The sequence below is a fragment of the Tamandua tetradactyla genome, chromosome X (assembly GCF_023851605.1).
Source record: "Tamandua tetradactyla isolate mTamTet1 chromosome X, mTamTet1.pri, whole genome shotgun sequence".
NCBI classification, from domain to species: domain Eukaryota; kingdom Metazoa; phylum Chordata; class Mammalia; order Pilosa; family Myrmecophagidae; genus Tamandua; species Tamandua tetradactyla.
Genome location: NC_135353.1, coordinates 34165359 through 34183770, shown reverse-complemented (window position 1 = coordinate 34183770; position 18412 = coordinate 34165359). Strand labels below are relative to the sequence as shown.

Here is an 18412-nt window from a genome sequence, read left to right as displayed (position 1 = left end):
GATTTCAAACAGAGTCAAGAAGTCATTCTGGAAGTTACTTTTATGCAACCTTCAGCCAAATATTGCAAATAGACAAAGTATGCCAAGCCCCAAGCAACACTATTCCTGAGAACACTAAAGAACACCCTGGGCTCTAAGACTCTACAGAGTCTTTTATAGACTTACCTAGTAAGTTCATTTTTTCAGAAACTTAAGGTCTCCAGATTGATCCCATGCCAGATAAGCCCCGAAACCCAGAGGTACCAGTCTCTCCAAGAACATCAACCAGGTTCATTCCTCTATACCATAAGGTCAACATCCCTTTCCAGCATGAAGAAATTAAAATGGCCATTGCTCAGATATCCCTGAATATTGAGAGAACAATCAAATGAGAGGAAGGAGGTGTAACTGAGAAATTAGGATTTAGTAAATGATTATAACTACTGACTCATTATATGGATGTTTCTTTTTAGATTCTAGTGTATTTGGAATAGCCAGAAGGGAATATCTGATATAGCTGAACTGTAATCCAGTAGCCCTGATCTTCGAAAATGAATATATAACTATATAGCTTTTATCGTGTGAACATGTGATTTTAAAACCTTGTGACAGACATTCCCTTTATCCAGATGAGTAATAAAGACATGCATGAAAAAATAATGATAGAAGGTTGGGAATATAGGGAAAAATACCCTATGTAAGCTATGGACAATAGCTATAGTACTACTTTTATAATCTTTCATCAATTGTAACAAATATAACTACTGTTAAAAATCACAAAAAAACACAAGAATTACACAAAAATATTATCATCAACTGTAACAAATTTTCCACACCAAAGCAAGGGTTGGTGGTGGGGTGGCAATGAGAATCCTGTATTTTATGCATGATTGTTCTGTAAACCCACAACTTATCTAGTAAAAAAAACTGTTTAATTCATGTTTTTGAACACCAAAAAAAAAAAAAAAAACGTGGTGCAGGCACTATGGATGATAATTTTCCATGAAACTGCCAAACTAAGTATAGACTTAATATGACCCAGGAATTCCACTTCTAGGTATATACCCAAAATTGAAAAGAGAGACTTGAACAGATATTTTCACACCGATGTTCTTAGTAGCATTATTCATAATTGCCAAAAGATGGAAGCAATCCAAGTGTCCATCAACCCACGGATGGATAACAAAATGTAGTATATACATACAATGGAATGTTTTTCAACTATGAAAGGGAATGAAGTTTTGATACAAGCAAATAATACTGTGAACCCTGTAGACATCATGTTAAGTGAAATAAACCAGACAGAAAAGGACAAATACTGTATGATTTCACTAACACGAAATAATTAAAATAAGCAAATTCATAGAGTCAGAAAATAGAACACAGTTTACTAGGAGCCAGAGTGGGGATAGGGTTAATTCTTAATTGGTGCAGAGTTTCTGTTTGAGTTAATGGAAAAGTTTTGGTAATGGATGATGCATAACATTGTGCATGTAAATTAACACCTCTGGATTATATATCTGAATGTGGTTAAAGGAGAAATTTTAGGTGGCATATATGTTGATAGAACAAAAATTAAAAACAAGAAACAAAAAGCAACCATAGCCCCGTACAATACAAATAGTGAAAACTATGGATTATAACTAATAATGTAATCATAACAATATTCTCTCACCAAGTATAATAAAGGTACTACACTAAAGCAAAAATGTTAAAAAAGGGTGGCAGGTATACGGGAACTCTGTATTTTCTGCATGATCTTTTTTTAAACCTACAATTTCTTTATTTTTAAAAAAAAAGAAGAAAAAAGAAAAAGGCAACTTAAAAGTGGTAAGATCTAGGGTGGTGCGATGGTAGCTCAGTGGCAGAATTCCTGCCATGCTGGAGACCCAGGTTCAATTCCTGGTGCCTGCCCATGTGAAAAAAAAAAAAGAAAAAAGAAAAAGAAAGTGAAAGGATCTAATGGTTCCCTGGCTGGCCATTCCCCCAATCCTAGCTACAGGACATATAGTGCAATACCCACAACTGTGAGGAAAATGTTTCCTAGGGATGAAGGGATATCTGTACCCTTGTAAATGGGGGGAATTCTGAGGGCCGCATGTGCATGCCCCAGACTAGAAGCATGTGCAGTAAGGATCCCTATGCTTTGGCTTGCAGCTAATCTCACATAACGCATTGTATGGACAATATCTGAAGGAAAGTACTTGCACAAGTCAATCTGCAAAGACTTGGGAAATTGTTTTCTTTTTCTCCTTTTTTTTCTTTTTTTTTTTTTTGTTAGCTCCTGGCATTTACTAAAAGCTCTGTGATAAGGTTAGCTAGTAACAAGCTTAAGTAAGACACCTCAGAGTCTAAATTTCAGCAATAAATACATTAGAATAACAAAATGTCTAGATTTCAACAGAAGGTTACAAAACATACAAAGAAACAGAAAGTTGTGGCCCAGGCAAAGGAGAAGATTAAAGCATCAGAATCCAACAATAAGGATGACCAGACCTGGGACACACCCAAGACTTTTGAAAATGGTCCTAAATATACTCAAAAGAGCTAAAGGAAAACATGGACAAAAAACTAAAGGAAGTCAGGAAAACAACAGATGAACACAAAGAGGATATCAACAGAGAGATGGAAATTATGAAAAGGAACCAAACACAGCTGAAGACCAAAAGTGTAACAGAAATTTAAAATTCCTTAGAGGGTTCTAACAAGAGACTGGAGTTGGCAGAAAAAAAAAAGAATCAGTGAACCTGCAGAAGAAACAATCAGTCAACTCAAAGACGTGAAATCATTCAATCTGAAGCACAGAAAGAAGAATGAAGAAAACAGCCCAAGAAACCTGTGAGACACCATCAAGTGTACCAATATATGCATTGTGCAAGTCTCAGAAGGAGAAAAAAAGAAAGATATGGACACAGAGAATATTAAAGAAAACAATGGTTGAAAACTTACCAAATTTTTTTTAATAACGATCAACTGACATTTATGGAGCTCCAAATACATGCTACCCATTGCTTTAAGTACTCCCTATTATCGTTTTATTGTGAAATATATATACAAAAAAGCAATAAATTTCCAAGTAAATTTTAACAAGTCATTATAGAACAGACTTTAAAGTTTGGTATAGGTTAAAGTTTCATGATTTTTCGTTTCTTCTTCTAGCTGCTCCAAGACACTGGAGACCAAAATAAATATCAATATAATGATTCAGCAGTCATACTTATTTGTTAAATCCTACATTCTCTGTTATATTCCTCCTTCTCTTTTTTTTCCTTTTTTGTGAAAAATAACATATACACATAAAAGCAATAAACTTCAAAGTACATCACAACAATTAGTTGCAGAACAGATTTCAGAGTTTGGTATGGGTTACAATTCCACAATTCTAGGTCTTTACTTCTAGCTGCTCTAAGATACTGGAGACTAAAAGAAATATCAATATAATGACTCAGCATTCATAGTCATTTGTTAAACCCTATATTCTCTGTATAACTCCACCATCACCTTTGATCCTTATCCCACTCTTTAGGGGTATTTGGGCTATGCCCATTCTAACTTTTCACATTGGAAAGAGCTGTCAATAATATGGAGTGGGGAATAGAATTAGCTGATGTTCTGGAAAGGCTGTCCCCTCTGCATTTCAAGACTTATCTGGTCCAGGGACCTATCTGTGAAAAGTTCCAAAATTTAACAAAAGTCATGAATATGTACATCCAAGACACTCAACAAACTCCAAATGGGATAAATCCAAATACAACCATACCATGCCAAGTAGACTGTCAAATATCAAAAATAAAGAGGGATTTTCGAAAACTGCAAGAAAAAAGCAACATGTCACATATAAGGGAGCTTCAGTAAGATTAAGTGCTAACTTCTCATTGGAAACCACGAAGGCAAGAAGGCAATAGGATGACATATTTAAAATGATAAAAGCAAAAAACTGCCACTCTAGAGTTCTATATCCAACCAAACTGAGAGATTAAGACATTCTCAGATAAACAAAAGCTGAGAGGGTTCATTATCACTAGACCAACCCTACAAGTGATGCTAAAGAGAGCAGGTTGAAAGGAAAGGATAATACATAATAGACCAAAGCATAAAGAAATAAAGATCTCCAACGAGGGTAATATTATGGGTAAATATAAATGTCAGTACTATTATATTTTTGGTTTGTAACCTCAATTTTTTACTCCCTACAGGACCTAAAAGGCAAATGCATAAAATATGATAAATCAGTGGTTTTGGAATTATAATACATATACATGTAATTTGTGACAAGAACTACATAAAGCTGGGGGTACAGAAAGGTATCAAAACATAGTTTGTATGAACTATAGAAGTTAAGTTGTTATCAAAGTAGAGATTGTTATAGATTTAGGATGTTAAATGTAAGTCCCATGGTACAGAGAAAATACTGGAGAATATGCAGGCTCAGAGACAAAAAGTAGAGTACAGGCTGCAGGGAATGGGGAGTTAATGCATAATGAGTATACGATTTCCATAATCGAAGGTGGTATGAGGATACCACAATATTGTGAATGTGATTAATCCCATTGAATGGTATGCTTGGTGATGGCTGAGATGGGTAATTTTAAGTTGTCTATTTGTTCCCACAATTAAAATAAAAACTAAAGAGACAGTAACAATTACATGCAATGCATGATCCTGAATGGGATCTAGCAAGGAGGGAAAAAAGGTTCAAAGGGACATTATTGGAACATATGAAAAATTAGAATATAGACTTTTATATCAATGTTAAATTTCTTGAACTTGATAACTGCACTTAGGGTGGTTACATAAGTGAATATCCTTATCCTTAGGAAATGTACATGGCAGTATTAAGTGTTCAAGGACCATAATGTATTCAACCTACACTCAAGTGTTTAGAAAATGGACTGATAAATCACCAAATAGATGGTCAGATTGAGGTAGATAGATGAATATATAGAATCATATGGCAGATGTTGCAAAAAGTTAAAATTGGTGGATGTGAGTATCTGCAGGGTGGGGGGATTCCACCCCCCTTATTCCACCTATTCACTGGGTGAATTCCACCTATTCTGGAATTCTGGGTCCTTATTTCACTTATTCACTTTCTGATGACTCGCAAATCCAGGTACTTACATTCATTCATTCATTTTTGGGTTATATAGCACTCCCCCCACCTCTCCCAAAACGATTTCAGGTGGCCTACAAAGAAACCATGGACATGAATTAATGGTAAAACAGAAATAAAGAGGGACTAAGGAAAATAAGGCTAGAAGGTAAAGAAGGGGAAAAGACACAATGGGCAGACCAGTAAAGGTTACAAAGATGCTCCATTTTGGCATTCAATTTGGCTCTGAGCTTCTCGAAGTCAAAGTACAAACAAAAACAAAGCACAAAGTACAAGTAAAGGGAGTTTTCTTGTACCATTTAAGGAAACCTCAATGAGAATTCTGTGACCTGTGGAACTATATGTTCTAGAGGTTACTTAAAGAAACAACTCTAGACATTACAAAGACTTTTCACATCTTAATGACTAAATGAAGCAACTATCCTCTAGGCAGTAGGGTAGGAGGCAAGCTCAGGTAGTTCAAATTTACATTAAAAATTACAGATAACCCATAACGTGTTTTTAGCTTCCAACTCCTTACCATTTCATCAGCTAAAATACCATTAACTCCATTTTCATACAATGAGATCAACCAGTTAAGTCCTCGAATCTGATAATCTCTCAGTGGTCCTCCTTTCACATCTGGAAAAAAAAATCAAGGAAGTCTCATACCACTGTTAATACAATCAAGTAAAATTTTAAAACAAAATTGAAAAAAAAAATCACAAATGTCATGAAGTACTTACATGACGGTGACACTTCAAATCTAATACACACATTAGATGTTTTCCGACTTTCTGACAGCAGCTCTTCATCTTCCTCTTGTTCTGTGCGCCTATGGCGGTAGCTGAAATGAAAAAAAAATCTTCATATTCAACCCAGACATTAAGGCGTTAATTAAGTCAGTATACATTGCTATTACCTTCTAGGGGAAAAACTAAGCTGTCTAGGTTCTTGCTTAGAATTGAGTAGAACCAGCCTATGTTTTTACCAGTTGACTTCTAATGAAAAAATATATATATTTACCTCCAAAATATATTTATACTGACAATGATGCTGCTTTTTAAACATAAAGTTATATGGAATAAGTGAAGGGAGAAGGAGTATATACGGGGTGGGGGTGGGGGACAGTGAGAAAGGGATAGGAAAAAGGGAGGAAAGGAGAGAGATGTCAACATACTCTCCAGCACAAATTAAGGTCTGCTTTTCATCTTTCTTTATTCGAGGACGTCCCAGTTTCATGTTCAGAGGAGATGTTGGAGATTTCTGGGCTGCAGGCTGAATGAAATGTGCAAAGAGTTCTGTCTGCTTCAGCAGAAACTCAAATCTCTTAGCTCGGTCTGCTTTCTAATTTATGAAACAAAAGAAAAAGTAAAAATTTTCCTCCGTTATTTGCTTAAAGTTTATTTACTTAATACACCACACTTATATTGTGCTTATTTTGTACAATCCACTGTTCTGAGCACTTTAAATATACTAACATCTAAATTCTCTTAAACCTACAAGGTAGGTACTAGTATCATCCTCCATTTTACAGATGATAAAACTGAGGCATGGGGATGCTAAGTAACTTGCCCAAGTTCCCACAGCTAGTAAGTAGCAGAATTTCAAACTAGCATTTTCAAATAGATTAAAAATAAATCCAATGATCTGACAGAATTAGTAAATTCCTCAATAAGAAGTACTCTTCCTAAAGAGTCACGGTCAAAAACTAAATCCTCTTTCCAAACTGTAATTGCTTTCTTCTCCTAAATAGTAACCCAATTAAGCATCAGAATAATGTATCTTAAAATTAGAAATGTAAATTATTAACTATGATATACATATATATATATATCAATCATAAACTGAACTCAAGAATTTTCAAGCTAAATCTGGAAATAATTGAAATCTTAGAATATAATATCATCTTTTCTCAAAATATTTTCAACGTCCTTACACAATAATGTAATAAAACATTTCTCCCTGCAATTGCAATGATTTAGAAAACTGTATTTTATGCTAATAGTATATAGTTTCTCTCCAGAGTGAGAATAATTTGGGGGAAATACACACATATACAAACACACATGCACACCTGTGTGCATATATATAGTTAATAATGAAATAGTTATTGTAACTATTTAAACTATTAAAAACGTTTACACCATAATTTCTCAATAAATTCTAAAATATCATATAGTCCATACCATATAAATGCAACAAAACGTTTGCATTAAAAAAAATCTTAGAAGATCAAAAAACACACATCATTCTAGATAAAGGGAAAAATGAAGATGATTTTTCAATTCCAGTCACTTTTCTTTTGGGGGGGCGGGGCATGGGCAGGCACTGGGAATCAAACCCGGGTCTCCAGCATGGCAGGTGAGAATTCTGCCACTGAGCCACCACTGCACCACCCCAGTTCCAGTCACTTTTTAACCAAAGGGTAGAGAATATTTGATTGCTAATGAAGAATGCATAATTAATAATATCAGATTACAGAAGAGTTCATTAACATAAATCTAAGAGTAAGATAAATATATTCAGACCAGTAGCTGGAAGGAAGCCAAAAACTTTCCATTTTATGCTATCCTCACTGGAATGTTGTTTTCAAGTTGTTAAAACATTAACTATCTACATTCTACATGTAGCTTTAACATTATAGCATGCAGTTTTGTAAAATAGTTATAGACAACCAAAAATGTACTTCATCTCTACTTTTTTTTATCATATTACTGCAAAAACAACCTCAGGGAAGAAAGTATCATCTCCAACTACCTGTAACTTCTCTTATGATTTAACCAAGACAAATGGTTTTGAAAGAACCCAAGGCATAAAGATGAGTCAAAATTAAGGCTAAAAATGGATTTTAGTGGTTAAAATTTAAATAATTAAATGTATAGTATGTGGGCATAACTAAGATTATATTGCTCAAATAGGTGATATTTTCATGCGTAGGGAAAATATCCTTCTCAAGAAAATTTACTACCATATTACATGTCTCATCATGTGTAGTATTCACATATTTAAAGCAAGGAGAGAGAGAACAAGTCACAAAGGCAGATTGATACTGCCACAGATATTTTCATTTGTTGGATAAATTATCTCTAGCATAAAGCACCTTATTATGGGGTAAAAAACACTGAGCTAAAAGCAAGAATATGTGGACTTCTAATACCAACTATTCCATATAGCTTCTCTCATCCTTTATTTCCTCATCTGAAAATGAAGGAGATTCATTTATTCAACAAAAATCTATTTTGATAGATTATATATTACATTACTTTCCAATTCTGAAATCTATGATTCTCTATTACCTTGTATATATACATGTATTTCTTAATCTTTCACATCTTCTCTACAAGAATTAACTATGATATTCATTATACTACCCAAAAGTATATTTACCATTTTTTCTTCATATTCTGGGTCCATTTCCTTTTCAGATTTAGAAGCTTTAGCAGCAAGTTTCAGTTGAAATGAAGAAATGCTTTTCTAGAATTTCAAAGAAAATAAATGATGAAATTGCAAAGCAAGGTCTAAAACTTGGTCAATGTTCTCATTTGTTGAAAACAAAAAGTAATTAAGGAACTAAAGAAATAAATGCATGGACCAATGATAAGAGCATGATATTAAACAGCTCTTATGATTAATCTAGTTCTGTACACCTGGGGTCCAATTAAAAATAAAATTGAAAGAAGTCATAATAATCAGAGAAATAATAGCAATTAATTAAAATTTTGAAAAGGTTGAATAGTGAGCCTTTTCACTATTTTTAATTTAAAGTGTAAGAAAGCATTTAACCATTAAATAGGAGATTTAAAAATCTAGAAACTGCTAATATCAACAAGAAACCAAAGAATTCAAGAAAAGTAAATATTAATTGTCAGAAACATTTCTTAAATATGACGAAAAAAAGCCATATTCTCAAAAGAAAAGAGTGTGGCTTCTGTTCCTAAAAAAGCATTATTTTTATTGTTTTTATATTTTAATCAGAATAGACTTATTTTATTTAACACAATGTGATCATATATATTTACAATAATGAAACAGTACAGCTTCAAACATTTGCCTTATGCTTACTTTCTCCAAAATGGAAAAATAACTGCTTTAAACTATATTACATTAATATTTAAAGAGGCATTTTATAAGGGGTATTAACTATAAACTTTGATTTCTTTTAATTTTAAAAATTTTTTTTAAAAATATAACAGACAAACATTCTTAACATATGATCACCCAGTTCTACATATATAATCAGTAATTCACAATATCATCACATAGTTGCATATTCATCATGATCATTTCTTAGAACATTTGTATTAATTCAGAAAAAGAAATAAAAAGGCAACAGAAAAAAATTCATACATACCATACCCCTTACCCTTACCCCTCCCTTTCATTGATCACTAGCATTTCAATCTACTAAATTTATTTTAACATTTGTTCCCCCTATTATTTATTTTAATTCCATATGTTTTACTCATCTGTTGATAAGGTAGATAAAAGGAGCATCAGACACAAGGTTTTCACAATCACACAGTCACATTACGAAAGCTGTATCATTATACAATCATCTTCAAGAAACATGGCTACTGGTACACAGCTCTACATTTTCAGGCAGTCCCCTCCAGCCTCTCCATTACATCTTGACTAACAAGGTGATACCTATTTAATGCCTAAGAATAACCTACAGGATAACCCCTCGACTCTGTTTGGAATCTCTCAACCACTGATACTTTATTTTGTCTCATTCCGCTCTTCCCCCTTTTGGTCGAAAAGGTTTTCTCAATTCCTTGATGCTGAGTCCCATCTCATTCTAGGATTTCTGTCCCACGTTGTCAGGAAGGTCCACACCCCTGGGAGTCATGTCCCACATAGACAGGGGGAGGGCAGTGAGTTTGTTTGTTGTGTTGCCTGGAGAGAGAGGCCATATCTGAGCAACAAAAGAGGTTCTGTTGGGGGCGACTCTTAGGCCTAATTTTAAGTAGGCTTGACCTATCCTTTGTGGGGGTAAGTTTCATATGAACAAACCCCAAGATTGTGGGCTCACCCTATTGCTTTGGTTGTCTCCACTGCTTGTGAGAATATCAAGAATTCTCCACTTGGGGAAGTCTGAATTTTCCCCCTTTCTCACCATTTCCCCAAGGGGACTTTGCAAATACTTTTTTACTCACTGTTCATATCACTCTGGGATTTATTGGGGCATTACTCTGGACAAAACTACAAAATCTTATGCCTTACTCAAGGTTCCATGTACTTATGGTGTTCAATTAAGCTGTCCACGTAAGTTATATTAGGAACTGCACTAGTCAAAATATAAATTTTGTACCAAATAAACATTTTTTTGCTTTAGTCTCACATATAAGTTAAAATTTTAAAACATTAATTACCATCTATTTTCAACACCCTGCAGTAATGACATTCCTTTGTTCTTCTTCATGCAAAAACATGTTTAAATTTGTACATTTAGTTACTATCATTATACACTCTAGGCATTCCTAGATTATACCATCTCAGTCTTGATTATCTATCTTTCTTTATGATTTCATTTGTGCCCTCAGCCCTCCTCCCTCTATAATTCTCACATTCAACTTCATTCAGTGTTCTAACATAATTGTATTTACAGTTAATAAACCTTTGATATTTAAAAGGTTATAATTTAGCAAAATCTATCACTCAGTTACTCAAAAATATTGAAATTATCTGGGGGCTATCTCATGTACCATACTCCTTGCAAAAACAAGCTTATATTTGTAAATATATGTAGGCATATAGAATATACCTCCTTCCCTGTAAGAAATCAAGAAATAAAATAATAAAAACACACAAATCTGCCCATGATGATCAAAGCCAATAGTATTTCAGTTTTAACACAGATTTTGCACAAGACAAAACACAAATGTGCTTTGACTGGCAAAAGGTAAAGAAAATATCTTAATTTTATTATGGCTTTTAACTTGTTCCTGAAAACTTCCTTCAAAAATCAGCAACAGAATGTGACTTTTTTTTTATATGCTATGCGGTGGGGGTCATATTTCATTCTTTTCCATGTGAATATTCCATTATGGCAGCACCATTTGTTGAATGTTTTTTTGTTGTTGTTGTTTTTGTTGTATTCTGGAGTACATGGGCTGGGAATCAAACCTAGTCTCTCCCACATGGAGAGCGAGAATTCTACCACTGGACTACTAGTACACCCCCAGGATGTGACTTTAAACTTAAGAAAAATATAGTTCCAAAAGGTAATGAATAGCTACCTTTCAACGTGTATTAAAATGTTTATTTTGAGGAAATCCAAACTAAGATTATAGAATTTGAACCTGGCCAGGGTCTTACTTTGGGGCACTGATGAGATATTGTTCAGTTACTCTAAACCAAATAGCAATCACCTTGATTTATAGCAACTAATATGTATTTATCATCTATCTGGGATGCTTTAAATGTAATCCTGGGTGAATAGGATACAAGACTGCTAAAGATTCCCTCCATACCCACACTTTCAAACTACCCCATGTACAATAAACTGTATTTTATTTTCAAAGCAATAAATTAAGAAAAGTTAGGTAACAAAACCCACACCCTTATCATTCCTTGAAAAGCTATATGAAATCGAGGTTTCAAATGTCAAAAAAGCAAAAATTACTTCCCCTTATATATACAATTATACAACAATGTGGGAAGTAAATTTCATTTATACAAAATTAAAGCTTTAATGTCAGGAAAACATTTTACTCCTTACTTTTTTGCTTACCTTGCACTAGAATACCATAAAATTTAATTATATGCTAATTAAAATTCCTAATTTTAAAGTGTTATTAAAGGATGTGGGTAATTATTTCATTGGCACTATCTTCCACAACAAATTTTTAAATACTTTCTAAACCTTTTCACTTGTAAATGTACAGATGTGTTTTTCAAAACTCCATTTCTCATACAAAAAAAAGATGAAAAGTGACTAAGATATTCTAATGAATTCCTTATGGATCTTATCATCTGATATCCTAGATACCATGAGAATGAGCAGAACAAGGTCATTAAAATGCCTTGTCTTAAAGGCCATCATGACCTTTTTGTTGATGTTTTCATTACCAAAAATACCGTCTCCAACGTCTAAATGTTAGGTTATCCAACCATCACTTAAACCCAGTAAATTCCAGAACCAGAAGGTAAAGAAATTACCTTTAAATACCAAAATGTCACAAGTCAATTTACTAAATTTCACCTACTTTATTCACAATAAAAGTGCTCTCATTCAGAGCCTATTTGACATAAAATTCTAGCAAATTTGATAATCTGGCTTCCCATACCACAGAGAATAAAAGCAACAGCAAATTATGTGGGTGAGATTACTAGAAGGCACACTTTGTCAATGGGAAAAAGGAATGGCAAAAGCTCAGTACTGAAATCTGTGTTCCACTATAATAGCATCCCCTAATCCTCAGTGTTCAGGTTCAGGTGTTGATTATTTCCCTCTCCTGCTTCATCTTTTGAATTCATGTATTTCTCTGCTGTTTCAAATGATTTTATGGTTTTGCTTCATCTATGTCCCTTATCATATATTAACAAATTATTTCTGATAAAAGTAGGTGAGGTGTTTCAAAAGCAACAACCTGACAATTGAAGGAGGGGACAGAAAAACGATTTAAAAATCAATACCATACTAGAACGGTGTGGGAGGTGGTTAGTTAATTTAGGGGGAAAAACCTCCTAGTCCTCAGTTAACTTTTTATCATTGTCCGAATGCAACAACTTATGGTCATGAGGGAAAGGTTAATCTGTACTTTTAGTACACTACTTAAGGAGTCAAGGAAATATACAATATATTTAGATTTTCAAGGAGAAAGTTAAAAATAAAAAGATATTGGGCCTAAAATAGTAAACTTCCAACACCTCATTCCTCTATGCTGAGTAGATAAATGAAGTACCATCAGGGTAATTTCTGATGAAGGCTGCAAGAGTTCATGAATATCTGTATTATCTCAGTGCTTATTATATATATAGTAGTTTTTTTATTGATTCCCAGTCTTTTCACAATTCGAAAATGTGCATACAACCTGAAGATTCGACAACCTCTACTACCACAGAAAAGACAGCTTAGCACTTGACATTTGTTCAGTTTGGGGAATGAATAAAAGACATCTTTAGAATAAAGGCATTTCTGAATTTCCCAACATTTGATCTATACTGATGTGTGGTATCTGGCCCAGCTTCAATCATCAACATTGTCTTATTGATAGAAGTACCGCACAAATCTAAAAACGCACGTTTTCTACGTTGTTCACTTAGCACCACGACTGTTTTTCTGTTTACTCAACCCTGTAACAGTAAAAAATATCACTTCAGCAACCGCCGAATTTAAAATTACTCTTCTAATTCAAGGCTAAAGGTGTTAATTTCCCTCAAAAGCTTTTCATTTGGTTGTATAGCATTTAATGATTCAGACAAAGCCACTTGCGATCTCTAAGGCATAATTTTAATTACCTACCATTTTTATTGCAATATACTCATAAATGGAAAACAAACTCATAAATAGAAAACAAATCCACCCGTAAACGATCCATTCTACAATCTACTTATACATCAAAAATCCATATGCCCCCATCCTATGTTTTTTCTTTTAATCTCAATTTTCAACGCATTTCATATGAATATACATTACAGAGATAATACATGTTTTCTGAATCTGGCTTTAAATAGGCGCCAGAGCGGTCTCCAGTTATGTTAGCAGCAGCTCATCCTGGCGACGCCTGGTTAAAAAAAGGGGGTGAGGGGGGGTCCTGCGTGTGTCCACGAGCCAGCATCGCCCACTAGGAGAGAGAGGCGGAGGCCTGGAAGACTTGGGGCCCGACTGGGAGACCATTTGGGTGGCCCTGGAGTGAAACACTATACCGTTGGGGGCGGAGCAGGAGGGGGTGGGGGTGCAGACATTGGAAATTTTCCTAAACCAGCGTCCACGGTTCCTCCGTTTGGGGGTTGGCTTGGAGAGTACAACGCGGAGAACTCGTTTTCTTGGGGTGACACCCCTGCCTCAGCCGTCGGGGACCGAACGAACAAGGGATGATTTTTTTTCTTTTTCTTTTTCTGCCATCCAAAGGGCCGACATTGCCAATCCGAGAAATACATTTCTTCCCTATTATCCTCCGCCCCTCCCCCAACCACCAACACCTTCAAATTCAAATAAAAATTAAGACCCAGCAAACCACCCCCCCCCCTTTTTTTTTTTGCACGAGTGTGGGATTGAAGGGCCGAGATTTCCCAGGCAGAGGCCGACGGGAAGGTGGGGGGAGAAGGAGCGAGCGAGTTGAGAGGGCGAGGCGGAGGCGGAGGCTTTTTTCTGCACAGCCCCATCCCCCCCCACTCTGTTACCCCAGTTGCGGGAATGTGAAGGGGTCTGGGGGCTGTCCAGGGGCTCCCAAGTCCCCAAGCCCCGGGATAACGGGCGCCCCTCCACCGGGCGCTGCACCCCGCCCCCGCCCTCCAGCGGCGAGAAGGGAAGGGGGAAGGGAGCGAACGCTAGTCTGTTCCGCCGCGGCGCCCACCCGGCCCGCGGGCCCCGGCCGGGAGAGCTCCACGGGTACCTGTCGGCACCGAAAGGTCAGGATTTGGGCCCCTTGGAGGCGGCAGGCACAGGATTTGTTCACCAAACACACACCCCTTCCTATTTACCTCCTTCTTCTTCACGCCCTTCTCAGTGGACGCGGTGGCTTCGGTGGCCGCGGCGACCGCTCCCTCGTCCTTAGAAGTGGATGGCCTCGGCTGCTCGTCCTCATTGCCCACGACTGTGGCGGTCGCATCAGCGGTTGCCACGGTGGCTGCTACAGCAGCGGTGTCCGGCTCCATGGCGCTGGAGCAGGGACGGGGAGGGGGGCGGCGAAGGGGACGAGGGCTCCTGGGCGGCGGCAGTGGCTGCTCTGGAAAGCGCTAGACGAAGCAGGACTGGGCAAATCACTCGGCTTCCAACCCCTTTGCTCGACCCCCCTTCTTTAAATAACCCTCAACCCTGCCCCACTTCCGTCCACCCACCATACGTCATGCCCTACCCCCCCCCGTCACCCTCCCCCCTTCCTCCACACACACCCCCCTCAACGATCGCGAGACTCCCCCTCCCCACCCAGAGCCCGGGCAGGCCCCGCTCAACCAACTGTTGCCTGAGCGTGGTGTGCTGCGCTGACAGGGTTGGAGGCGGGAACCGAGAGCCCACCACCCCCTAAAAATCTTCTTTCCCAAACGCCCCCAACAGACAGCTGAACTCCCCTCGCACATGTATGCAAAAGGAATCCTCTTTCCCTCAAATCTGCTCTTTGTACCTCCAGGCGTTCTCCCTCCCTGCTACCAAGAACTTTTCCTCTGCTTATAACTGTACTGTGAAAGGTTTTCTCACCAGTTGCAAAACTCAGAGCCCCTCTGGAGGCTGACTTTTCCCTAGTCCCTAAACGGAGATGAGTGGTGCAATTCCCACCTTCCTAAATTCTGCAAAAGAACCATTCCTTGAATCTTTTGATTGCAGCTACAAATATTCACTTACAAGGCGACGTCTGTCGGGGGCGGGTGTGTGTGTATGTATGTTTTATTTTAAACTCTGGTATCCTCGGACGGCCAGGGTGCAGAAGCCCTTTTTTTTGCCTTCACCACTGAATTTTAAAACTCCTAGGGGCCAAGAGCAAAGTCCCACAGAATCTGGGATAGCACATGATAAGTACCTAAAACTTGTATTTGGATTGAATTACTGTAATTCTTTTGGAAGGGTTGCGTGTTCTATGTGCACCACCGTAATTATTTAGTAGGAATTCAACAATAATATATATGATCATAGATATGAAAGCATTTTGTAAAAGGTGCAACACTACATGAACATAGCTTTAAATATTATTATTACTATATCTCCTTGCCATTTATTTTGATCTGTAATGGGAAAACTTACATCCTAGCTTTCAAATTTCAGACATTAAGGACAAAAGATAATAAAACATATAGTAAACAGTATGCCAATCAATCACTACAAAATCCACAACTTCCACAATGAAGCAAATACTTTCCAAAGTGAAAAAAAACCATGATTAAACTCCCTCAACATACTTCCCTAAATTACCAGTCTGAAATGATGTGTGATTGCTGCAAACAGCAAGAAATCACACAACTGCCCCCCAAATGTATCCCTTTTTCCCTAGGGGTAATACCCTAAATTCCTTTTTTGCTTTACAATTGTGCATCCCTAATATGCAAAAACCTATGACTTCGCCCTTCTTCAGTTTCAGAGATTTAAGTGACTTGCCCTAGATCACCCTGCTAGTGATTTACAGAGTTTAAGAACTCAGCTGAACCCAAGAGCAATGTTGTTAGCCACTCGGACTTAATCGGCTCTTATAAAGGCACCCTTTCTATTACAAAAAAAAAAACAACACCTGTGACTGCTTAGCTATTATTTTTCATTTACACCTTAGTGTTCATGAGTGTGAGATACTGTTCAGGAACTGGTTTTGAACAGAGAAAAAAAATCAAAGAGCAAGATACTGGTGACTGAAGGGGTGTGCCATTAAGAGAAAAGGGGAGGCTGGGGTGCTAACTTTGCTCTAATTTTGCTTTCATTACGTTCCTCTCATTCACTTTAGATGACCCCACCACCACGTGTTTCAGCAGTGAGTGCACACGTGGACTATCCAATGGGTATAGGGACCCTCAGTATAAAAATGGCTCATATTTCTGCACTATGAACTTTATTAAAAATGAAACGGAATTAAGTTGCTTGACTGATGATTAGAGCATGATTCTTTCTATTACGATGTGCAGCTATATTAAGGAGTGGTCTGCAGAGTTGGAAGTGTCTCCAAAGAAAAGCTTGAGACTTCCAGTTAGGCATCCTACCCTTTTCCCTTTACCAATTCTATCTCCTCAGTCAATAAGGGTTGTTTGCTGAAAAAGTTCAAGAAGCGCTGAAACAGATGCTGTGATACATTCATCCATCTCATTTAAGAAGGACCCTTCCACACGACAGCAGGGGACGATTTCTTTTTCACCAAACTGTAGCCCTGGGGAGGATAGAATTCTACTTCCATTGCCTGGGGCTTCAAAGGAGAAAGACTCAAGAAACATTTGCTGAAGTATTGATGTGTTCCTGCTTGCAAGGGTACTTTGTTCCACTTATTTCTCATTGCAAATATACAGTACTTCCGTGACATCATGGGTTAAATGATCTTTTGTGAGGAAATCTGAGAAACTTACATCTCCTCATAATACTTTTCTATGGGAACATGTGTTCCAAGTTCAAAAGAAGAATTTGGAAGTTTATTTGGGTACCAGAACATATTTCTGTCTTGGAGATTTTCCACTTATGTATAATGTGATTCTTCCTTTTCAAGATGACACCGCTGAAAGTGTTTCCAAGTATACGAATTTGGCTGTAAAGGTCGATGCTTAGTCAATAGTCCTTGCCACAGGACTCATGTAAATACTGCCCTTTGGCTTGTGGCAACAGCTATTATTTACAGAGCATGTGCTATCCTTATTTGCAAATCTGCCTAAAATTCATGATCTGCAGACTTTGTTCAACAAGAGGCAACTTGTTTCTGATCCTACTCAACACCTTGCTCTATCTGTTACTACTTTACCCAATTATGTCTCTTCGATGAAAATGGTCTTTGCTCTACTCCGTTGAGGTTGAACAAAGCAAACTTTTCCTTTTTTTAAAACTTTTTTTAATGCATAGTATAACATATATACAAAGCAAAGAAATAAAAAAGCAATAGTTTTTAAAGCACTCTTCAAAAAGTGGTTACAGGATAGATCCCAGAGTTTGTCATGGGCTACTATACAATCCTCTCATATTTTTCCTTCTAGCTGCTCCAGAATATAGGAGGCTACAGGCTTAAATACTTTTTTATCATCGCAATCAACTTTTTTTTCTTCTTTTTTTGTGAACAATAACATATATACAAAAAAGCTATAAATTTCAAAGCAGTACAACAATTAGTTGTAGAACAGATTTCAGACTTTGACATGGGTTACAATTTCACAATTTTAGGTTTTTACTTCTAGCTGCTCTAAAATACTAGAGACTAAAAGAGATATCAATTTAATGATTCAGCATTCATATTCATTTGTTAAGTCCTATCTTCTATGTATAATTCCACCATCACCTTTGATCTTTCCATACCTCTCATTGGGGTTGTTTGGGCTATGGCAATTTTGCTATTGGAAGGGTCTGTCACTCATATGGGGTAGGAAGATGGAACTATCTGATGTTCTGGAGAGGCTGGGCTAGATTTCAGTGGCAAGTTACCTCTCGACTCTATTTGAACTCTCTCTGCCACTGATACTTTATTAATTACACTTCTTTTCCCCCTTTTGGTAAGGATAGAA

The 18412-nt window shown here is 36.9% G+C and overlaps 1 protein-coding gene across 4 annotated transcripts in view; it reads right to left on the bottom strand.

Moving 5' to 3' along the window:
- SMARCA1 (SNF2 related chromatin remodeling ATPase 1) overlaps positions 1–15090 on the bottom strand; it is a 106751-nt gene extending 91661 nt beyond the window's left edge. For all 4 annotated transcript variants that reach the window (XM_077144853.1, XM_077144852.1, XM_077144855.1 and 1 more), the window contains exons 1-5: positions 14723–15090; positions 8462–8548; positions 6252–6418; positions 5818–5918; positions 5613–5713 (exon numbers count right to left, since the gene is read on the bottom strand). In XM_077144853.1, the coding sequence (XP_077000968.1) occupies positions 5613–5713; positions 5818–5918; positions 6252–6418; positions 8462–8548; positions 14723–14896 (630 nt within the window). In that variant the 5' untranslated portion in view covers positions 14897–15090. The remainder of the gene's footprint in view (positions 1–5612; positions 5714–5817; positions 5919–6251; positions 6419–8461; positions 8549–14722) is intronic.
- Between the last annotated feature and the right edge of the window lie 3322 nt (positions 15091–18412).